The sequence below is a fragment of the Megascapheus bottae genome, chromosome 11, assembly GCF_031878675.1.
Source record: "Megascapheus bottae isolate mThoBot1 chromosome 11, mThoBot2.hap1, whole genome shotgun sequence".
Classification (NCBI taxonomy): Eukaryota; Metazoa; Chordata; class Mammalia; order Rodentia; family Geomyidae; genus Megascapheus; species Megascapheus bottae.
Window position 1 is genome coordinate 39,117,508 of NC_143519.1, and position 25,409 is coordinate 39,142,916.

The 25,409-nt window shown below is 38.0% G+C and overlaps 1 protein-coding gene across 1 annotated transcript in view; it reads right to left on the reverse strand.

Moving 5' to 3' along the window:
- The window catches only part of Vwa8 (von Willebrand factor A domain containing 8), a 281,874-nt gene that overhangs the window by 137,852 nt on the left and 118,613 nt on the right, over positions 1–25,409 (reverse strand). The window contains 3 exon segments of the mRNA XM_090342080.1: positions 2,596–2,715; positions 6,365–6,500; positions 8,458–8,533. Of these exon segments, the coding sequence (XP_090198206.1) occupies positions 2,596–2,715; positions 6,365–6,500; positions 8,458–8,533 (332 nt within the window).

Consider the following 25,409-nt stretch of genomic DNA (forward strand, 5'->3'; position numbering starts at 1 on the left):
AGCTTTCTAAGGCATTGAGGACTGTTGCTGTAGGTTTGCTCTGTGGTTGGTAGGTGGCAGTCTTTACTTGGTTTGGGATTGGAGGTTTTGGGAATCAGTGCATACTTGGGGTTCTCAGCCAAATTAGTTCCGCCGCTGTCTAGGTCAGAGTTTGTAGCTTTTACAGGTATTTGGCCTGTTCCCAGAGGCTGTGTGCTGCTGCACCGCTAGCTCTCAGCACAACCAGTGGCCCCACAGTGGGCTGAAGGACCGAGATGTGCACTTCAGTCTCAGCTAGCCCAGCAGATGGCTAGTTTTCTTGCCCTGTTCCCAGGTGCTGGGCCCATCTGAGGGCCTCGGGTTTGGGAATTTCTGGTAGCTCTCAGCTAAACCAGGCAGACTGGTTTCTGCCCTATTCTCAGGGGCGGGGCCCAGCCGAGGATGTGGGCCTTTCTGGCTCTCAGATGGTGAGCTCCGCCCCTGCTTGCCTGCCCTCCAGTTCCCTGCTGTGTTTCAGCCCTTTGGCAGAGAGTCTTTCTGTGACTCTGTGGGGGGCCCCTTGGTGCTGTCTTGCTGGAGGCTCCCAGCAGTTGGGCGCCCGCTTAAGTTTGGGTCAGTCAGACGCAGGCTCCCAGACTCCCGCACACCCCCAACAGCTGTTGGAAGGCAGGGTCTCAACGCCCCTCATTCTCCAGTTTCAGTGGCCTGGGAGAGGAGGCTGTTGGGCAGGTGGGAGCAGGGACACCTCCGCCCCTTTGGTGGGGTGCTGGGTCTTAGCGCCTGCCCATCTGTCTCCACTCAATGGCCCGGGGGAGGGGATTGTTGGGGGAAGGGACAGGATTCTGAATTCCTTGCCCCCCTGCACTTGCCAGTCTTTCTTGGGCGGGGTGGAGGGGTGTGGGTTAAGTTCTGTAGCTCACCACCAGCTCTGCTTTCCCCGATGGGTTTGGGGGAATCCGTGGACTACTTACTGACGGGGTTTGGCTGTGAGCTGCTCCCCGGTGTTGGAGGGTCATTCGCCTTCTCTCTGGTCTCTGCCGCTGTCTGTGCTGTCTGTGCCAGGTTTGTGTGGGTTCCTGCATCTGGATTCTGCTGCTTGCTGGCATTGCTGGAGGTTGGGGCCAGCGACAGGGGTCCTCGTGTTTCAGATTCTTTGAAAACATTGGATATAAGCTTTATCTGGATTTTTTTTTTCCGGTTTGTGTACTTCTTCATTGCTTCTTGAATTTGTAGTTGTGGATTTCTTAAGGTAGTTGGCTCGTGGGATTCCCTGATTCTTTTTGTGGGAGAGAGCTAGGCTGGTTCCCTATTGTCTTGGTGCCATCTTCTGACCTTTAAGCTCCAATTTTAAGATACACTCATATCATTTGCTACATCCTCAAACATTCTGGGATTTGTCTTCCTCCCTTATCAGAACAAACACTTAAGACAATCCCTACTTTTCAGATTCTTTTTTTATCCAAAGGAAACCGTTTTTCTGTTTCTTCAATTCCTTTTCCAAGGCTTTCTTTACTAACTTTCTTTTTTCTTTTATGTTTATCACAGAATGAATGTCCCACAAACAAAGTCATAGTTCAGCAGATCCAAAGCAATCTTCCACAGGGAAGCAGTCGTTGGTGATGGAGTCAGCAGGAGTGACCTGTCCACTTTTGAGGATGTGTATTCTTGTACATATAAAATAAATGCGAAGAGGAATAACTTGGGGATAAGAATGACCTATGAAATGCTAACATGTAAGAACTCAAACCTTTTCATACCAGAAACAATTACAGATTTACTTTGCTGTGTTTACATCCCTATATTTGTAACCTGAGTTCTAATTTATTTTTTGAGTAGTATCTATATGGTGAGCACTATAAAAAGTTTAATTGAGCACATTATACTTTCTGTGTGGATATGGGTATATACATGAATTCATATGTATCTTTTGCCTTTTGATTTCTTATTTCTGCATGAAATATCACCGATCTCATTCCTTTGTAATAGCTATAGTATTCTATTGTGTGGATACAAGAAAAAAATCTGTTTTATCTCATTTCATTTGGATGGACATTTGGGTTGTTTCTGTTCTTGGTGTTATGAGCAATGCCATGCTTCCTATTCTTGCACATAAATCATCGCATAGTTAAATCCCTTGGGTAAAACCCTTGACATAGAATTGCCAGATCAGGGTCCGAATAAGAGATGGCCTACTTTTTAATGAGTATAGGAGTCCAGAACTATATGCTTCCCATTAAGAAGGTCCTTCTTGAAGCCTTCTGATGATTATTTTTATCCAGGACATCACTAATTGGTCTGAATTACTTTCTTTAGGGTTGGCCTCAAAAAAAAAGATACTAAAAAGAAATCTTTATTTCAAAAAGCTTTGAAGAACAAAGTATAGTGTAACTGCTTAAAAACAAAGGCCTTGGAATCAATCTTGGATATGACTTATTAACTAGGTGACTGTAGAAAAAATTCATCTCCCTCAGAATCACATTCTCCTTTTACTCCGGTAAGAGGATTCTGATGGTAGCATAGTGCATACTATACTACATAGAGATGGCCATTACATGTTGCTATCAGCATTATTACGGTGAATTCTCCTATTGGTATTATCATCATCTCTGGTCTTACCTAAGGTGCCGAAGAAATCGTTACCTAAGAAAGGAAATCCAGGTCTGTTGGCTAGAACAATCATCCTAAAATCAGGATGGATAACTATTACATTTTCTCTTCCATTCACATTAGTGGAATCTGAAAAACAAAATGTCTCATTATTCCACATTGATGTTTAAGAATTCTTTATAATATTACATTATAGTTTTAAAATAAGTAGATAAACTATTCAGTTTTTTTTTTAAACAACAACAAAAAACCTCTATGGTATCTGGCTGCAATAAGTGGATTGTACAAAAACAAACTTTCTGCTCAAGAAAAGAATACTGATAAAGTATACAGTAAATTACACAAAACCTTGTACATTTTTTTGTGTGTGGGGGGGTAATGGGACTTGAACTATGGGCCTGGGCACTGTCCCTGAGCTCTTCAGCTCAAGGCTACAGCCTTTCTCCAGGGCCTGGGCCTTATCTCTGACCTCTTCAGCTCAAGGCTACCACCCTATCCCTGAGCCACAGCCCAACTTCCCATGTTCTAGTGATTAACTGGAAATAAGAGTCTCATGTTCTTTAGTGCCCAGGCTGACTTTGAGCTCCATCCTCAGATCTCAGCCTCTTGAGTAGTTAGGATCAAAGGTGTGAGCTACCACACCTGGCTTTAGAACCTTGTGCATTCATATAAATTCAACCTACATCTAAAAAGCAAGCTTGTCTAAATGCTGTCTACCAATACTCAAATCTGGCTTGAAATGTAATTATTCTTTATGAAAAATGAAAAGATAAAAATAAAAAGATAAAAATGCATCATGAGATAATCCAACATTCTTTAGATTTTTTTTTTTTTTTTTTGCCAGTCCTGGGCTTGAGCGCAGGGCCTGAGCACTGTCCTTGGACTTTCTCAAGGCTAGAGCTCTACCACTTGAGCCTCAGCACCATTTCCGGCTTTTTTCTATGTATGTGGTACTGAGGAATCGAACCCGGGTCTTCATGCATGCTAGGCAAGCACTCTACCACTAGGCTAAACTCCCAGCCCTAGATTTTTTTTTTTTTTGCCAGTTGTAGAGCTTGAACTCAGGGCCTAAGCACTGTCCTTGGACTTTTCTCAAGGCTAGAGCTCTACCACTTGAGCCACAGCACCATTTCCAGCTTTTTTTCCCCCTATATATGTGGTACCGAGGAATCCAACCCAGGTCTTCGTGCATGTTAGGCAAGCACTCTACCATTAGGACAAACTCTCTGCCCCACATTCTACAGTTTTTATCAGCTATATCACTTGGCATAAAGTCTAACAATATGTGGCTTAAGGAACCATAACTTGAAATAGTAAAACTCTTATTATGTTTATTTCAAAAGAAGCACTTGCCATGTAAGCTTCTTCAAATCCCAAGCTTAAACTGTCTTATCTTTAAAACATAATGGTTATGACTTTATTTGAGATGAGCAGGACATCAATCAACAATCATAATTTTTAAATACCAGTAATCCTCAATATGCATATGGTAATATAATCCTCAGTTTTAACATCTGATCCTCAATAATTTTATATATTCATTTTTATTAGCCTGAATTAGTTATATGAGGAGTGTTTATTGTTGTATATCCACATGTTTATAATATATTCTAATCCATCTCATCAACTAATTTGTTTCTTTTTTTATTGGTTTATATTTCTTATACAGAGGGGGATTTCATTGTTACATTTCCACACATGTTTACAATATGTTCCAGTCTCAGACCCTTGATTTTCATTCTTTTCTTTTTTCTTTTTTACCAGTCCTGGGGCTTGAACTCATGGCCTGAGCATTGTCCTTGAGTGTTCTCAAGGCTAGAGCTCTACACTTGAGCCACAGCACCACATCTGGCTTTTTCTATGTATGTGGTACTGAGAAATCAAACCCAAGTACTCTACCACTGGGCCAAACTCCTAGTCCCTTTCTTTCTTTCTTTTTTTTTTTTTAGTGAGAAAAACACTAGTATGTAGGCTTTACACATGTAAAGCCTAATTTAAACAAATAATTTTTTAAAATGTGGTTCTAAAAAGGTAAGGAAAATAAAAATTCCAGAAAAACTAGACCTGGTGTTATAAAACTCTGTTAAAGCTAGGTGCTGGTGGCTCATGTCTGTAATCTTACCTTCTTTGAAGGCTGAGATCTAAGAAACTCAATTTGAAGCCAGCTGAGACAAGAAACTCCATGAGACTCTTATTTCTAATTAACCATTAGAAAGCCAAAAGTGGGAGCTGTGGCTCAAGTGGTAGACTGCTACTTTTGAGCAAAAACGTTCAGGTACAGCACATAGGCTCTGAGTTCAAGCCCCATGATGAACAAACAAACAAAAATCAAGCCAAGACAGCCTCTGTTCAAAAAAAATTTCTGATAGTCTTGTTCAAAGCATTGTTGAAGATGGAAGGATAATCATCAAAGTGATATTGACCAAATTACACTGTATTTACAAATTGACACTGTTAAATTGAACTTAATTTGTATAATTACTTATAAACAATAATAATGTTTTTAAAAACCCTAGAAACTAGGAGTTGGGAGTTTGGCTTTGTGGTAGAGTGCTTGCCTTGCATGCATGAAGATCCTGGTTCAATTCCTTGGTACCACATACATAGAAAAATGCCAGAAGTGGTGCTGTGGCTCAAGTGGTAGAGCTCTAGCCTTGAGAAAGCCCAAGGACAGCGCTCAGGCCCTGAGTTCAAATCCCAGGACTGGTTTAAAAAAAAAAACCATAGAAACAAAAAAAATGTTTTCTATAGAAGTGGAAGTATGGCTTTTTAACATAACACATGCTTCATATTTAAGAGGTCTTAGGTTCAATTCTCAGCTCTATTTTTTTAAAGTGTCTTTAAAAAATTTTTCCCAAACAATAAGCAATAAAAAGGTACATGAGAGCTATGAGTTTGGCCTAGTGGTAGAGTGATTGCCTGGCATGCATGGAGACCAAGATTCAATTCCTTGGTGCTATGGCTCAAGTGGTAGAGCTCTAGCCTTTAGGACAGTGCTCAGGCCCTGAGTTCAAGCCCCAGGATTAGCAAAAAATAAAAATAAATAAACAGGTACATGAGTGAGGAGAACAAAAAAGATAAAGCAGAACAGACAACAACTTCTCACAGAAATAGGAAGTGTGTGCATGTGTAAATACACACAAATATATTAGTATATAACTAAGACAAAATGTTCATTATTTTTCTAATTACACTGAGCTAATAATAAAATAAATCTTGATATTATGAGTCAGAGTTTAGAAAATCCAAACTGCAATTAAATGAAAGAAATATCACATAAGCAACTAAGAAATGAGAGTAAAGACTATACGTAGGTATTTTCAGAATAGAAAACTCTTAAGTTGATTGGTCTTATTGCTATTTGAGAAAATTTCAAAGGCCCCCTCTGTTCATCTAAAGTAAAACTAGGAGCCCTGGATGTGAATATTGCTCAGTGGTAGAGCATAGGTTACTACCATGAGGTTCTGGGTTTAGCCACAAGCACCAAAACTAACAGTAAAATGAGAAAAGCAAGATTTAGACATTAGTCAATTAATTATTTTTTGACAGCCTTCAGAACCTCAAACACGGCAACACCTGAGCCATGTTCACCAATACTTAGATGTCAATTTTTGGAAATGGTTAATAGACAATTTAATTTATATTTTATTGTTTATATATAAGTAGCCACCTAAGTTTTTGCCTTGATATCAAATACATAAAAATCAGTGTTTTTTTTCAAAACATCAATTAGTTATGCATGGGTTTTTATTTGGGGTATTGCTTTTTAAATACTTACTGGCAACAATTCGTCTTCCATCAGCTAGAATCATTTCTCCATTTTCTACTAGAGTTTTCAAAACACAGGTGACATTTGTTGGAGCTTTGTCTGCCTCATCCACTACTAGAACATGACCCAACTTTACTGCTTTAACCTTAGAAGACACAAAAGTTATTTTTAAAGAAAACAAAAGTAACATTATTGCTTTGGGTATATAATAGCTCTCAGTTATCTACACTACTATCGCCACAAAAAGTCTGTAATAGTCGAACAAAACTCATGAATCTCTACCAAATGTTTCACACAGTTCCTAAACTGTCAACTTTACAGTAATCATTTCATTTGTCTTCAGCATTAGTTATTCCCAGCAATGTTTCATACCCTAGGATAAGGAAGATAAAGCAAATATAAGAAATAGAGGAAGTAATGGAATCACGGATAACAGAGGGTTGACTAATGTAGATTTTCTGTCATTATTATGATGTCTCTTATAGGCATTTAGAAGAGTAAATAAACTAGAAAACAGCCCCCCCCTCTCTCTCCCTCCCTCTCTCTTTCTCTCTCTCACACACACACATAGAAAGAGTGAGAGGGGGCGGGGGGGAGAGGGAGAGAGAGAGAGAGAAAAAATAAATAAATAGAGGAAGCTGGGCCGGGAATTTGGCCTAGTGGTAGAGTGTTCTCCTACTATGCATGAAGTCCTGAGTTCGATTCCTTGCTACCATATACACAGAAAAAGCTGGAAGTAGTGCTGTGTCTCAAGCAGTAGAGTGCTAGCCTTGAGAAAGCTCAAGGACAGTGCTCAAGCCCTGAGTTCAAGCCCCAGGACTGAAAAAAAAAAAAGAACAAACTAATATAGTAGCTGCCTGTCTCCTAGGCCAGTGATTCTAGACTTGGTTGCCAGACCAGGAAGTATGTATTTTACATCCCTAAACAGGGTATAATCTATACTTATGAGTTCCAGTAGCAGTATGCAAAATAGACTAAAAAAAGTTTTTTTTATAATAATTTGGTTTTAAAAAGATTTGGGTAGGTTAGTGTAGGCATGGAAAAAAATAGAGATAAAATGTATTCAATCTGAAGGGCTCTGCAGAATCTTGCAACTACTTGGAGAGGAAGACAGGAATGAAGAAATAAGAAAGAGGCTGAGGTCTTCAGTGACTTGTGAGTGTGGATATTATGGACAAAACCAAAAACTCAAAACATGTTTTAGGAGGTAGAAAGGACGATTGTATAGTTTTGACTTATAATTTTAGGGAAATATAAATCAATATATGAAGATTCCCTTCATATTTTATCACATTCTCAAAGGAATAAACAATCTTTGGGGGTAAAAATAAATTTTAGAAAAATAAAATAGGTAACTGCTACCCAATCACCATTTTCATTCAAGGAAAGTTGGTTCCAATTAGGGAGGAGATATTAAGGCCTCCCAGGACCAGGACCATAAAAGGAATCTATGTGGCTCATTTGTGCAAAGGAGTTCTCTGTTCCCAGGAACATACCTCGTAATCTTTATTACTTTGGGTCTTTGGGTCTCTAGTAGAAAGTTGAGGCCTGGATCATCCCAGCTTCCCCCAAACTTAGCTAATATCTTAATAGTCAAAACCATTTAATTTTTTTCTAGATGTATTATCTAATTTCAAGTTGGGCATTTAAGGACAATAGGAAACGTCAATTTTTTTTTTTATCCAGTCCTTAGTGCTTGAATTCAAAGCCTAGGCTTTCTCAAGGCTAGAGCTCTACCACTTGACTCACAGCACCACTTCCAGCTTTTTCTACATTTGTGGTACTGAGGAATTGAACCCCGGTCTTTGTGGCTAGGCAAGTACTCTACCACTAGGCCAAACGCCTGGCTCCCCCAAATCCTTCCATATGGGAAATCAATAGAGAATTGTGCTACTTACTAAATCTCTCATTGAACAAAGTAAGAAAATAGGTTATAGTCAATAATTTGTATTTAAATATCTATACTTAAAATGACACATGAATGCATTCTATTTAGACTGAAATACTTTTAAATCTATAAGAGACTCCTATATAATCAAAGGCTGAAACAGAGATATCACTCAAAAAATACTTTAAAATATTTATATAATTGGATTACCAACCAATGGTGAGTCTTCATACACAATTAGTCCATCTTTAACTGAAGGCTGAAGAGTAAGACTTTGTACTGTGGTGTCCCTATAGTTAAAGCAAAACATTTCAGTTGGTAAGAAAATATATATGTTCAGTCATGAATAAAATACAATATAATAGTATATACTTTAAAATTTTTGTTCATCATCTTACTTTTCCCAAGGGGAAAAATGTAGCAACTGCAATTCCACCTGGCAACAGTATTATATTATTTTGTTGATTTAATATAAATTACAAGGTTTGGGAATTAATACAAGTTTATCTGATTCTTCCTGTTTTCATTCTGGTAAATTTCTCTCTCTCTCTCTCTCTCTCTCTCTCTCTCTCTCTCTCTCTCTCTCTCTCTCTCTCTCTCTCTCTCTCTCTTCTCTCTCTCCTTCCTCTCTCTCTCTCTCTCTCTCTCTCTCTCTCTCTCTCTCTCTCTCTCTCTCTCTCTCTCTCTCTCTCTCTCTCTCTCTCGTGGATAGTGGGGCTTGAACTCTAGACCTCGGTGCTGTCCCTGAGCTCCTCAGCTCAAGGCTACTGCCCTGCCCTTGAGCCACAGCGCCACTTCCAGCTTTCTAGTGATTAATTGGAGAGAAAAGTCTCACGGTTTTTAGTGCCTGGGCTGGCTTTGAACTTTGAGCCTTAGCTCTCAGCCTTCTGAGTAACTAAGATTACAGGCATGAGCCACTGCACCTGGCTCTGGTAATCTCTTTTGTGACCATTTCATACATCAGAATCATCTCCTGAGTCAGAGATGTTCTTAAATATATTCATATTATAGGTAATACTTGTTTAAAGAATAATTTTGATGGCAAATGTGGCAATGACAGCGCTGCTGAGTCGGCCAATTAAATAAAACAAGTCTTTGAATTACACAATTAGATCCTAAGTACTATCTGTAGGGGCTGAAGATAGTTATGTCACACCACTCATTCCCAAAATTCAGAAAAATTATTTCATGAGTTATAACATTTCTCCTAGAATTAGGGGATTCTCCCTCCTTCTCTTGTTCTCCCTGACACTCCCCACTCCTTGTGCTTCCTCCCTCACTGGGAGACACACACAGACACACACACAGACACACAGACAGACAGACACACACACACACACACACGCACACACACACACACACACTGGGTTAGATGAATGCTGATTGTCATTGATAATAAGCGATTCTATTTCACCTGCAAGTCAAGTCTGATTCAGACAGTACACTCACGTTAAAAAGGAATACTTGGGGTTGGCTAGTCAAGGGAATAAGAACTGATGGTTTACTAATTTGTTAAATCTAATTCCTTTGTACAACTATGTACAGATAATAAAAATGTAATTATAAAACAAGAATTGGTGGTTTAGCTTCAACATCTACTCCAGTGGAGCTAAAATTGACTTACTATTGGATTGGGTAACGTCTATATCAGAATCCTCACTTCCCACAGTCAGAAAAGGTATGTTGGCAATATAATTGTTGACATTTACAATTTTAAGGCTCCTATCTTATAACCAGCTTGCAAGGATTCTCCGTATAATCAGACACATATGTGATGGCGTTTCTTAGTTAATTGCTGTGTCTGTTCTATTTCCATTCCTCACTTTCTTCTAAGCTTCCAACTCTGATCCTGGTCCTCTGGGGGCTTAGCATCAGTCCTACAATCAACAGCTTTCTATGGTTAACAAAGAACAGACTCCAAAGAATTCTTTTATCTTCACCAAAAAAGTCAAGTTAAAACATATCTAAAAATAAAGTCCTGAGAAACACAAGGGAAAGTGAAAAATATATTGTGATAATTTATCAGTGTTTTTCAACTTTTGGCATGAAAAAAATGTTTGCTGCACAACATTATGGTATCTATTTTCTGTATTGTCTTATAAAGTGAATGTCAGATATACTTCATACTGCTTTTTGCTTACAAATTAACTTTTAAATTTGGACAAATTAAGAGCAGAGTTTAATTTACTTAAATTCACTGTTAATAGCCTAACAATAGAGTAGGGGGTTGGTGAGAAAGCGAAAAGGATGTGTTCACAAAGATTTTTATAGTAATAGAATGTATTTCTCACCTCAGCTTTCACATATCTAAGGGGCAACAACATGACACTTTCCAGCACTGAAAAGAGAGAAACTCTTGCCTCACTGTCAGCAGGAAAAAAAATTTAGCTGTTACTGTGTTTCAGAGAAGATTAAGAATTTTAAGAATTATAAATTCAAAATGAATTTATAATTTTTAAAGGGCAAATGAAGTTAACTGCTAACACTTGAATTTTGGTAGTACACAGCTTTTTCTTTTCTTTTTTTTTTTTTCCTTTTTTTTTTTTTGGCTTAAACTCTGGGCCAGGGTGCCTGAGCTCTTTAGCTCTAGGCTACTGCCCTACCTCTTGAGCCACAGCGCCACTTCCAGTTTTTTGGTGGTTAATTGGCGATAGGTCTCCCTCAGACTTTAGTGCCTGGGCTGGCTTTTAACCTCAATCCTCAGATCTCAGCCTCCTGAGTAGCTAGGATTACAGACGTGAGCCACCAAGCCCAACTTTCAAATTAGATTTCTTAAAACACTTTTTTTTAGAAATAAAACTATTTCTTGTGAGAACAAACACAATCAGACAATTTCCAAAAGAAACTAAAATGAGGATAAATACAAATAGGAAACATGACTTTGAGTAATCTCCAAAAAAAGAATTTACAGGACAAAAGAGGGGTTAGTTCTGTTCCTATCATTGATAGTTTCATCCACATCAAAGGAAATGCAGAAGCTAGTAAAACGTAGAAAATGACTGGCTTAAAAATTAGTTGGTTTGTATTTCAGTCAGGTACATTGATTATAAGAAGTAGAAACAGGGGCCGGGAGTTTGGCCTAGTGGTTAAAGTGCTTGCCTAGCATGCATGAAGACCCGGGTTCGATTCCTCGGCACCACATACATAGAAAAAATCCGGAAGTGGTGCTAAGGCTCAAGTGGTAGCGCTCTAGCCTTGAGAAAGTCCAAGGACAGTGCTCAGGCCCTGAGCTCAAGCCCAGGACTGGTCAAAAAAAAAAAAAAAGAAGTAGAAACAGTAGACAGTAGACTTTGCATAGTACTTAACTGAGTAAAAAAAAAAAAAAATTAATTTTCTTTTTTAACCAGTCCTGAGTTTTGAACTCAGGGCCTAGGCACTTTCTTTCACTCAAGGCTAGCATTTTACTTGAGCCACAGTGCTACTTCCAGCATTTTCTGGGTATGTTGGTATTGAGGAATCAAACCCAGGGCTTCATGCATGTTAGGCAAGCATTTTATCACTAAGTGACATTCTAAGCCCAATTTTTGATTTCTAAAAAGGCTTGTAATATCACAAGTTTCAACTTAGTGATAAGGCTTGGTATTGTTAAACACAGCATATTTAAATATTCTTTTTGCTTATGTTTGTGTTCCAGTCCTGGGCTTTAACTCAATATCTAGGTGCTATCCCTGAGGTTGTTTTTTTTTTCCCCCTCAAGACTAGTGCTCTCTGCTTGAGCCACAGCTCCACTTCTGGTTTTTTTTTTTTTTTTTTTTTTTTGGTGGGGGGGTAATTAATTGGAGACAAAGAGTCTCATGGGCTGGCTCTGAACCACAATCCTCAGATATCAGTCTCTTAAGTAGCTACAATTACAGACATGAGCCACCAGCATCTGGAATGAACACTCTAAAAGGCAATATAATGATTCCTATTCAGAGTATTAGTTTAAAATCATTGCTAACTATTTACAAGCATCTTGGATAGAGATATTAATTCTCCACTCACAAAAATAATGGTCCTAAGGGAATATTTTGACTTCTTCCTTTCAAAACCACTTTGAAGTACGAACTAATAAAAGATTAGAGTTAACAATTTCAACAATACTGGGAAGACAAGATGTTTAAAATGTTTCTGTTTTATTTTCTGTAGCATATAGTTTAATAAAGAGGTGGTTTTCTTGTTGCTAGTAATGGTTGGTAAATTAATTATTCAGCTAATTGCTGACATTTATGTTATCGCCAATTAATTGTTCACACTTCTTACCAGCTGTCTTTCAATTAAAAGTTGCATCAGTAAGTGGGCTGAGATATTGTTAAACTCTACTCTTGTTTTAACACTGTGGTTTTACTTTTTTTTGAAATTGGAGTTATTAATGCTTCAGTAGCAACTTCAAATTGTTCCAGATGCAACAGTAATTCAATTGTGTAAAGAACAGGTTTTTCTTAAAATCAAGAAACAAAACTTGCCTCTACAGAGCAAGCACAATGTGTTCTCAAATACTGCTTATGAAGGTACAATAAACTATTATCTTCTCATTTACTGAGCAGCAAAAATAAATCTCAAAATAGTAATGCTTATTTTGAAGATATTTTAATGACTGAACTTTTATTAGATTTAGGTTATTTTTCTTTGAGAAAAAATAATAGAAAGAGGAGTAAAGGAAAAGACACAAGAGCTTCACACATCAGGTAAAAGAAATCTCCTTTAACACTTTTTACCTTATTGAAATAAAAATGGCTGTAGTATATCTATCATTTATTCAATAATACAGGCCAAATGTAAGAAAGAAAAGACACTATAGCTCAGAAGCTGAGATCTGAGGATAACAGTACAAAGCTTGCTTGGGTAAGAAAGTATATGTAACTTATCTTCAAATAACCAGCAAAAGCCAGAAGTGGAGATGTGGCTCAAGTGATAGAGCGCAAGTCTTGAAGAAAAAACAAATAAAAAGCTCAAGGACAGTGCCCAGGTCTTGAGTTCAAGCCTTTGGACCAGCGTGTGTGCACGACCCCTTCCTCCCCCCGCTAAAAAAGTAATTTTGATAATAGAACTAAATGTTAATCTTAATCTTTTACCAATAAGATACAAGTATAGTATCACTGAGAAGTGAAATTCTGTCGAAAGATACCTTTCAAGTGAAGAAACATCAAAAATATGATTTCTTTAGGCCAGGTATGGTAGGACAGGTCTATAATTTCTTTTACCTGAGAGGTATAGAAAAAAGGATCCGAACTGAAAGCCAGTTCAAGAAAAGTATGCATGAGATTCTACCCCAGAAGCAAACTAAAAGCAAGAAAACTGGAGCTGTGGGTCAAGTAGTAGAATACTTTGTCCTGAATTCAATTCTCAGATGTGTTTGTATATGTTTATTCTAAAATAAATAATGGAATAAAAATGAAAACACTAATAACAAAACAATACGTCATACAAATTAATTTTTTTGTAAACATTGTAGACTTTTTTCTGAATAGGAGGAGCACCTGACTCTCCTACCTCTAACTGCAAAGACACAAATATATTATGTCATATTGGGAAAGAAATTTCTTCTAGTTCTTTAACAAGTCATATTGCCATCCTTTTTTTTGCCTGTCCTGGGGCATGAACTCAGAGCCTGAGTACTGTACTTGGGCTTTCTCAAGGCTAGAACTCCACCACTTGAGCTTCAGCATCACTTCCAGCTTTTTCTATGTATGTGGTACCGAGGAATCAAACCCTGGTCTTCATGCAAGCTAGGCAAGAACTCTACCATTAGGCCAAACTCCTGGCCCTGCCATCCAATTTAAAAAAAAAAAAGACAAACCAGAAATAAACCCATGATTACTGGAAGGTGCATTTAAAAACCAGCACTGTGCTACTGTACTATATCTGAGTACCTCTAGGTTGGTCAGTTTATTAATCCTCAAAAGCGTAAAATCATTTACCTCTACACAGAGAATTAACAGAACATAGGTAAAGTAAGAAACCTGAAAGAAAAGGGAAGGTAGAGGAGAACCAGTGCTTTGAATACTTTGAGGGAAAAGTTGTTTTAGAAGACAAGCAAAATATTCTTTCTGCCAAAGTGACTGAAAAGTCTCCATCTCTTAAAATAGCTGTTTTGGAGGACACACAGCTTACTGAATTGCCAATCATTCTTTGCCAATACATCCAGAAGCAAAAACTCCTAACAAACAATAAAGGGAAGGAAGACGTTGGGGAATTTTTTTTTGCCAGACCTGGGCTTAAGCTCAGGGCCTGAGCACTGTCCTTGGACTTTCTCAAGGCTAGAGCTCTACCACTTGAGCCACAGCATCACTTCTGGCTTTTTCTAAGTATGTGGTACCAAGGAATCGAACCTGGGTCTTCATGCATGCTAGAAAAGCACTCTACCACTAGGCCAAACTCCTGGCCCCATTGGGGAATATTTCTGTGAAAAAATCTGCTGGGGTGCAATGCATTGCAGTTGTTCAGAAGTGGACTCTTGCTGGGAACCACAGCAGAAAATCAACACAACAAAAGTCACCTGGTGGCAGCTTACCCATGTCATGTCTCAGATATTAGTGATGCAATGTTTAAAAAGAAAATGTTCTAGCAGTCAAAGCCATGATGACTATCATCTTCCTCAAACCCATAAAGTTTTCTAAGTTGTCTTTAGAAACAAATAAAAACAAATAAAATCTCTGGGCCGGAAGTTTGGCCTAGTGGTAGAGTGCTTGCCTAGCATGCAAAAGACCCAGGCTCGATTCTTCCGAACCACATGGAGAAAAGCCAGAAGTGGTGCTGAGGTTCAAGTGGTAGAGTTCTATCCTTGAGAAAGTCCAAGCACAGTGCTCAGGCTCTGAGCTCAAGCCCAGGACTGGCAAAAAACCAGAAAACAGAAAAAACAAATCTCTAATGACATACTGATAGTTAACTAGGTGTTCCCCCCTTCTTTCTGAATCTTCTTCTGTTTTTAAATATTTACTCTGAAATTTTAGGAACTCATAATGATCTAGTTTCTTCATAAGAACTTTATTTGTTTCTTTTTTATTTTGACAAAAATAAAACAGTATCATAACCCAAGATATGATAAGGACACCTGTTCAGCTATATTCATCTCTGCACTATTCACAATAGCCAGGTGATGGAAACAATCCAGATGCCCTACTGTAGATGAATGGATACAGAAAATGTGGTATATATATACAATGGAATTCTACATAGCCAACAGACAAGATAAAACAATGGCATTATCAGGGAAGTGGATGAATCTAGAGCAAATCATGTTGAGTGAGACAAGTCAAGACCTAAGGAACAAAAGGAGCATGGTATCCTTAATATGTGGCTATTAAATCCAAAGAGTACAAGAGCAAGGACTCAATATTTGCATACCCAATGCTATGGACATGGTAATGGAAATATAAACATAACTGTATAGGCATAAAAACCTATGACTCTATAGACATAATGTTTTATTTCATAAATTAATAAGTTTCTATGACATACAAACCCTTAGCCTAATTTGGATTAAGTTGTAAAAACTAAGTCCCAGTGATTATATATATAGATTCCCTTCTTGAACACTTGTTTGTTAAACTTGTCATTTGAAATCTGATGTAAAAATCATTGTTAGGGCCGGAGTTTGGCCTAGTGGTTAAAGTGTTTGCCTAGCATGCATGAAGACCCAGATTCGATTCCTCGGTACCACATACATAGAAAAAAGCCAGAAGTGGTGCTGAGGCTCAAGTGGTAGAGCTCTAGCCTTGAGAAAGTCCAAGGACAGTGCTCAGGCTCTGAGCTCAAGCCCAGGACTGGCAAAAAAAAAAAAAAATCATTGTTAATAAATTCTTTAATAAAAAATGTAAAAAAATAAATAAAAATAAAAAAATAGAACAGTGCACAAAGGGTATCAATATTTGTGAAGCAATGCATCTTCTATCTGGTGAATACAATGCAACCCTTCTATTACAATAAAAATATATGAAAAAAATTTTTGAATCAGTTTTTTTAAAAGGAGAAGAATGTATTGGACACAAAAATACAGTGATATACACAGAGGCAATCAGGGGAAAGGCTGATGATTCTATCCACTAGAAAGATCTTTATCAGAAAATAGTGTATAGTAATTTGTGTTTTTTAAACTTTACTGGCTAACAAAATGTTATAAGGATTAAAAATGAATAAATCATCATTTTTCCTATCAAGACATTTCAGTCTTTCGTTGAGTAGAGAAAATTAATAGGTATGACGTGTTAGGCTTCAGAAATTCTGAGGTCTGGCTCTCTGGAAGTGCACATGGCAGATAAGGAGATAGATACAATACACATCAGAGGTGACACAGGCTATCAGAGAAGTCAGAAGAAAGTTTGATGGGGACCCAAAGGAGAAGGGAATTCAGTCCGACAGAGGAAGACAGGTTTTTGGTGATAGAATCTTATTTTTTTAGGAGTTATTTTTTATTAACAAATTTATTAGCATTGATTTTTACATCGTATTGAAAGACCCGCGGAGACCCGCACCCAAGGACGCACACAGGGACCACTGGATGCAATAGGCAAGAGGATTTTATTCGGGCATATGCTCGGGCTCCCAAGTCCACTTGACCACGAGATCCGCAAGGTTCAGGTCAGTGTCTGGGCTCAGGCTTCTTAGGTACACGTGACCTCGAGATCCGTCTCAGGAGTGACTTTTTATACAGTTCTACAGTCCGTTATAGCAGAGCCCGCGCTTTTACAGCCAATAGGTTTAAAGCATTACAGCAAGGTCTGCACACAGGCAGCCAATCCTTTTGAAACAAATTATACATTTTGATCAATAGTTGCTCAGACAGGGCCCGGTGGGGAGTTGGCCCTTGGATGGAGAAGCAACCCTTATCTGAGTTAGCACATGTTGTAGGATGGCCAGCTGCGGAGACTGGTCAGCAGGGTGTGGGCTGAGCTAGTGAAATTACTACCATGGGGAAGGGGTAGGGTTAGATTCTATACAAGTTCCTGTCCAGTTATGAGAGGTACAGGTATTAGTGAGGCATGCTTACAAACTATTAAAAAGCGCCCCCATTCTGAAGCAGCACCCAGACCCAAAATTATTCCCCATCAGTAAGCAGAATAAAAATCTCCAAGGACTCAGAGGCTGCACGAACAGGAACTTCTGAGCCCTAATCAGCCATTGTTCACACAGGTGTCCATAAGCTCCAGGAACTAGCCTATGTTGTGTCAAAATTAGACTGCACGTATAGCATTGTATAGCATTTGTTCCCAAACCATAAAACGACTCTCTGACAGTTGAATGGGACCTGGCGTCTGAGAACTTCCCGTTGGTTTCCACCAGCCTGGGAAGCTCCCCAATCCCCATCTTATCTCATCTGACCACCTGATGGGTGTGAATCTGTGATATTTGCCTTAGAAAAGACTGTGTAAACCCTGACTGTCAGCTTCTCCCCCGCACCTCACAGCATCACTGCTTTGAGGGGCGAGTGGACAAGTTGCTTGCTGGCTCCCTTAATCTATGGCCAACTGGCCACAGTTCCTCAGTTAGCAAAAGCATGAGTTAAACTTTAAGATGGTAGCACTATGGTTCTGACCTAGGGTCTTTCAGTATTTCAAATAACATGTTTAACAAACAAGTATTCACTTAGATTTTAGCACATAATTAAAATTAGGCTGAGGTTTTGTATGTCATATATACATATTAACCTATGTAATAAACTATTATGTCTATAAAGTCAGAAATTTTTATGTCTATGTAGTTGTGTTTATATTTCTAATACTATGTCCATATCATTGGCCACACAAATACTCTTGTACTATTTGGAGATAATAGCCATATGTTAAGGATACCATGCACCTTTTGTTTTTTGATTTTGACTTGTCTCACTCAACATGATTCGCTCTAAAATCATCCACTTCCCTGTGAATGCCGTTATTTTTGTTTTTTTTTAATCTTATTTTTATGGGCAGGAATGGGTAGAAGCAATAATCTAATGTGAAATTTGGAGATACAAGAGAAGTTTCAGGAAGCACTGAATGATATGCCATGTCTAGAACATAGTTATGTGGAGGGAAGAGACTGAACAGATAGGACAAATCTAGATTGTTTAGTCTTAAACAGGCTAGAGTCTGACTTTCATTTTATGGGAAGTGTGAAGCTATATGAGGGCAATTATCCATTTCAGAAGTAGAACTCTCTTTAGGGATGCCTCAGTGATGAATGGGGGTGAAGAAACATCGCAGTAATATGTATGACAGGCACACGAGCAAAGCCTGTTCCAGGTCACTAGCCCTAAATTTCCCATCAATAAATAAAAGTTGTTTTTGCAAAACACACATTGTGAAACAAGTGAAAAATAGAAACAAAAAACCTATGAGCTAAAATTACGTTAAATACACTCGAATTTTAGTTGTTAACAATGAAAACCTTTTTGTTCTCCTTAAAAATTAAAGAAGCTATTTTGGAGAAAGCAATGTGATTGGCAAGCTTTGTTATTTATATTACTGAAAAGTGTGGTCCCAAGTTTAGTGTATTTCAATAGCTGAAAAAACTGCTCACAAAGATATCTGCTCAGACCCAAGTAGAAGAAATTCAACACTGATCGCACTCCTGAGAGTCAGCATGTATTTCTCAAACATAGAAAGCCGTCTTTGATCCCTCTTTCAAAAAACGCTTTGTGCTAATGATGGCACAGTAAAGGAAATGTCAGCTTATAAAAAAAAAGGGAAGGGTGAAGACATTTTCTTACTGAAAAAGCTTTGAGCAGAGACTTGATACAACTGAGGCAGGAGCCATTTAAAGGATTCTTTCTTTAGTGGAGGGCAGCAAGTTGATTGGTTGGAAACAGGGAGATGGAAAGGAGGTATACAGGATTTTTAACAAAGAAGCTACTGCAGTAGCTCAGGGAAGTGATGAGGAATGGATCACAAGCATGCTGATGCCGGTCACTGTTATTTCCCCAGGTTTAGATTGTTGCTAGTCCCCATACCTTTGCTATTGGCCCTAAACTACCACTAAATAAACCTCTACTCACTGATCTGAAAAAGACTATTACTTCTCTCAAAATCTAACAAACTTTGAGGATGGTTCAAAGCCGGCCCAGGTACTAAAGAACATGAGACTCTTCTCGCCAATTAACCACTAGAAAAATGGGAGTTGAGGTTGAGATCTGAGAATCACAGTTCAAAGCCAGCCCAGGAACTAAAGTCAGTGAGACTCTTATCTCCAATTAACCACTAGAAAAGCTGAAGTTGGGCTGTGGCTCAAGGGGTAGGGTGGTAGCCTTGAGCTGAAGAGCTCAGGGACAGCACCCAGGCCCAGAGTTCAAGTCCCATGACCAACTCCCCCCACAAAAATCCTAATGAATTTGAAATTTATTAATCATCATGTCAACTTTTTAAAAGCTGAAATATTTTAAGCTTCAGATTTTTGAGTTCCACATAGATAATGTAAAGTCAAAATGAGATAACAACATGGGATATACAAGTGTTTCCAAATGTTTGACTACCTAAAGTGCCTAACACTTTGTTTAGCTCACTGCATACATTCGCTCATTTAGTCTTCAGAGTAACTTGCAAAAAAATTACTTCAGTCTGATAGGTAAAGAAACTAGGACTCCAGGAGTTCAAGGTCACACATAAGTTAGTGTAGGCAAGATTTGATATCCCAAACTCATTCTGTCAATCACAATGAAACAAACCCCTTTCTATGGAGATTGAGAGTAGGGACTCAGTATGGAATATCAGGAAAGGTGCCAAGTAAAGTAACTACAGATGACTTTGAAGGATTAAGGGAGAAATGAGGTACATTTTAGGTAAAGGCATAAAGATAGATATGGATTCAAGTTCAGTTCTTGTGAGTAGCATCTAGAATCATGTGGCCCACAATAAGGTGAACATATGTGAGGAAGAGCCTATTAAAAGATAAAGTCAGAGCTATACTGGGAGATCTGGAAACTCTGTATTTCCAGTGGGATTCACTAGAGGAAAAACAGCCAAGGCAATAAACAGCTCATGCTAATAATCAGAACTGTGTTGTCATCCTCATAGCTGTGAGGGTAGAAAATGGAGAAAAAAAATGTAGTTGAGTATTTCAAAGCTTTGATCTTAATAAAGACCTGTACTTTTACCCAAAGGGAAAAAAATCACAGAAGTTAAATATTCAAATATCATCTTTCATATCAAATGAACATCAAACAAAAATGCATTTCACAAATGTGAGCCACATTACCTTTTCGACTTGAGACATAGACCATCAAAAGTAATTACATCCATTTTTAATCTTTTAAATTACTTAAATCGTCCTCTTAAAGTCAAGATCTTGATTTTAACTCAATACACAAATTGTCCAGCTTATTCATTTTATAAATATGATCATCAAGACATAAGATGACCACATATAAGCCTGCAAGTCTGTGTTTGGTGACAGTTTGTCAGATGATGTTTGGAATGGCTCTTATAATGAATCTTGTTCACATGACATCCATAAAGTAAATTAAGAATGACTGATTATAGATGGAAGCACCACAAATCCATTAGGATTCTAAAATAAACAAAGTAAAGACCATAAGGAGATCATCTACGGATCAGAGAGGTCCTAACCATTTTTTTTCAGACTGCTATTTTTAGGCCTTTAAAACAGATGTTTCTCTTAAAGCAATTTTATGAGCTTAAATTTCATGGCACATGTAGTCCTAACACTATGTAATAAAGAAAAAAAAGTCTCCATACTGAAATTAATGGGAATGGCAGTCTCACTGATGAAAATCTATAATAATATATATTTTAAATTAAGCCTTTTTACTTCCAACTTTACATAATAAATTACATCTCTAGTATTGTTAGAGACATAGGGCTCTGTTAAAATGAGCTACATTTTTAATAATATCAATAAATAATAAAGCAAGGGTGCTATAAAATATGAACATTTAACTTTGAATTTTTATTACATTGGAATTTCAAAAATTTTGAAGAGAATATATTTCATGTTTATTTAGCCAATATTAGAATTACTCAAGAATATAAATGCATTCAATGCTTACAAATGCATTCTTTTATGGATCTTCATTAATTCATGACAAAACGTCAGCATTAAAGGCATTTGAGGCAAGAAGTAATACACGCTATTTCCAATCCTCTAAACTACTTCTAAATGCTTGCTGAATATCCATCTTCTTGACAAACTTGAGATGCAAACAAAGGCTCAAAAACAGCTCAAACTCACAGATAATTTAAAGGCTGAGAATCATGGATTTAAGCATTCATATAAAAAAGTTAGCAAAGTAACAACATACTAAGCCTAAAGGTGATAAAGGAACATGGTATCCTTAATATGTGGATATTGATCCAAACAGTACAATGGTGATGACTCAATATTTGGGTAGCCAAGGTTATGGAATGGTCTTGGGGATATAAACATAACTACATAGACATAAAAAAATCTATGATGGGCTATATACTCTATAATGTTTTGTTACATTTACTAATTTGTATTTACTAATTTGTATCTATGACATACAAACCCTCAGCTTAATTTTAATTATGTTCTAAAATCTTGATTGTATATAGAGATTCCCTTATTGGCTACTTATTTGTTAAACATGACATTTGAAACATGATGTAAAAATCAATGTTAATAAATTCTTTAATAAAAAAAGAAAAAAAGGGAGGCAAAATCAGAAATTACTGACATGGAAAAAAAATGGAGTAAAAGAAATGTCCGTGGTGTCCAGTGTTGTTCCTTTTTTTTTCCTTTTCTTTTTTCTTTTCTTTTGTTGGTCTCAGGGCTTCAATTCTGGGCCTGGTTGCTTTCCCAGAGCTCCTCAGCTCAAGTGGACAGCCCTACCCTTGAGCCTGGGTGTTGTCCCTGAGCTCTTCCCTATCCCTGGAGACACAGCATCACTTCTAGTTTTTGAGTGGTTAACTGGAGAGTCTCAGAGTTTAGTGCCCTGAGTAGCCAGAATTACAGGCTTGAGCCACTGTGCCCGGCTCCAGTGTTGTTTCTTTGTACAGACTTATAACATTAATGATTTCCAATCAAAAAGAATTTGCAAAGGCAGACAGCCAATTTCAGATACAGAAACAAACACCATTTCTTTGCATTCCCTGCTTATGACATATTATCTAGTTATATGTTGTTGGATTTGATAATAGCTGCTAAGGACTTTTGTATCACTGAAATATAATTCTGCATTACTGTCATTTCTTTCTTTTTTTGTGAGTATTGGGCCTGCACTTGGCTTTTTGATCAAGGTTGGCACTGTACTACTTGAGCCACACCTCACTTTCACTTAATTGAATGTAAGCGTCTCCAGGACTTTTCTGCTTGGGCTGGCTTTGAACCTCAATCCTCAGATCTCAAGCCTCCTGAATAGCTAGGATTACAGGCATGAGTCACTGGGGCCTGGTCTTGTAATTTCTTTTCATCATTCAAATTTGGTGATGAAGAATACTCTTAGCTTTTGTTCATCTGAATTTTTTTTTAAGCAACCATTTTAATAAACTTGAGTTTTCTTTTTTCATTTCTCATGAAAAATTGGTCTCTCTCTCTCTCTCTCTCCTCTCTCTCCTCTCCTCTCTCTCCTCTCTCTCTCTCTCTCTCTCTCTCTCTCTCTCTCTCTCTCTCTCTCTCTCTCTCTCTCTCTCTCTCTCTCTCTCTCTCTCTCTCTCTCTCTCTCTCTCATTGTTCCCTCTTCTGTGGCTTAAGTATTTTCTCTTGGCTTTCAGCCACTTGATTATGAGGTTCATATTATGTTTCTTGATTCTGCTTGAGATTCACAGATCTTTCTATACTAATGTTTTACATCAAATTGGAGGATTTCCCAGTACCCCTCCTTACAATTTGTTAGTCCCATTTTGTCTCATTTGGACTCTGTAAGATCTCCCCAGGAGGGTCCCCCTCCCGCTCCTATTGAAGTCTCTGCCCAGAACCTGTGTTCCCTAGGTAACTGGCACACCTCCCCCTTCTTTGAGATCACATCCTGGACCACCTCCTTCAGATCATGGGAGGTTCCCAAGCACTGAGGTCATGCCTGCATTTGTCCAGGTCTCTGGCAATACCTCCCCCCACCTGGAAAAACCGGCTCTTCCTTACTTAAACCCCAGCTGTCCAGGCAGACCTTCCCTTCTCCAAGTGCATCTCCAACATGTACTGAGAGTCAGGGTTAGGAATAATCTCTCTCCTGTCTGAACACCAAGTGGTAGTCCTGGGTGTATTTTCACGCTGGGTGTATTTAGGTAGCATACTTCACTGAGAATTCCTAATTACCCCTCAATTCATTTATTTCACCCTTTTAAACGCTTAACTACTTTTAAGGCAACTGTTTTGTAAGTCCTTGCCTGCTAATTCCATGTTTTTACATTTTTGCATTTGTATCTGTTGATCAGTTTTCCTGTTTTTGTTTCATCTAACAATTTTGTATTGAAGGCTTTATATTAGAAATGCCTCATTGTTGGAACTTCTCAGACGGGGTAAACATATCAATCCTTTAGATCTTTCCAAGGCACTCTTTTGTGCTTTCTCAAATTCCTTTCTCTTTCCCTTTCTCCCTCCCTCTGTCCTGTTTGGTAAAAAGATACTGTTCCACTTGAGTCATGCTTCTTATCCCTTTTGCTTTAGTTATTTTTTGGATACAGTTTTTGAGTTTTTGCTCTGCCAGCTGGACTACAATCCTACACCCTTGGTGTAGCTGGGGATATAATATATATGCTAACCACCATGCCCACCTTGTTACTTGAGTTCACCCTGAACTCCATTTCCCAAGTAGCTGGGATTATAAATATGCATCATTAAGCTCAATTCCATTCTTTTTCAAACCATTTTATATGAGAAAGAACTTCCAAAATGGAAGTTTATTGCTAAACTTTCCCAGGGCCTATATAGAATTGCTTTTATTATATGGAAAGGTTAATTCTATATGTAAAGCATAAACTTTCCAGGATATCTTCTAGGTATTAGGAATGTTTAATGAAGTCTCCTGGTCATGTTGGAGACCAGCTCCTGTTGCTTAGTGGTCTTTCCCCAGGGCTTGTGATTGTAGTTCAGTACTGTGCTAGAGTTAATCAGGTACCATTACTGTCAAAGCCATGGGTATAAATCCAAGAGGATACAGATTATGACTGTATCTAATCTTCTCTTGGTCCTTTTCTCTTTGTCCTTTGACAACCCTTCACAATTCTCTCTCAGAAACTAGGAATTGTTGAGCAATATGTAATTCTTGTAACTCAACCAAATGTTTTTTCTACTACACAGTACTTTACATCTACTGTGATTAGGTTGTTTGATATTTAGTATATTTGCTGAAGCCCCTACCTTTCCTGTTTAGGTTATGATGGTTCTGCTGCTTATATGTCATTTTTTTAACAGTTAGAATGGGTTCACTGATAAAGCAAAAAGTATCCATGTTGAGAAAGTTTATTTGCTGCAAAGCCATTCTTAGGCTGAAACCATCCAACTACCTCCTTTCAGTGTTCTTTATCTCCAGTCTGAGACCCACTCAGCTGTTGTTTCTCCCTGAGCTACTTGAGCATCTTGTGAAAGAAGGTGCTTAAGCTCAGTGTGTTTTTCTTCTAAATTAATGGCCTCAGGGCTGATGAGATCTATTCCTAGAATGTAATATTCATAACAAAACTATTAATTCATGCTTACAAAGCATATAATCACTTTAAAAATAAATGGTTGGTGAGTGACATTGTCCAAGAAGAAATGTAGTCTTTACTTCACTTATTAACAGTAAACCTTCTGCACATAACCTTTATAATAACAATAAAAAATTTAAAGAAATTTGCCAGATAGGTACATATTACCTAAAATAAAATGGTTGCATGGTTTTATTACCTTTTAAGGAAAAGAGAAGTAAGCATAAGAGGAACATGAATGAAACTGTTTTATAAAATGGGTCTTTCCAAATATGTCTTTAATTTGGACTAGGAGAGAGATGGAATTTTATTTTATTTTTGAGGGGGGGGCTGAACTCTGAGCAATTGTTCCTGAGCTCCCTGTCCTACCCCTGGGCCTGGGCATTGTCCCTGAGCTCTTTAGCTCAAGGCTACCACCTTACCCCTGGAGCCACAGCACCACTTCCCATTTTCTAGTGATTAGTTGGAGAAAAGTCTCTCAGACATTAGTTTCAGTGCTGGCTTGGAACCACAATCCTCAGATCTCAGCTTCCTGAGTAGCTAGGATTACAAGTGTGAGCGACCTCATCTCCCCAGTTGAGAGATGGAATTTTTAAATCAGACTTTAGGA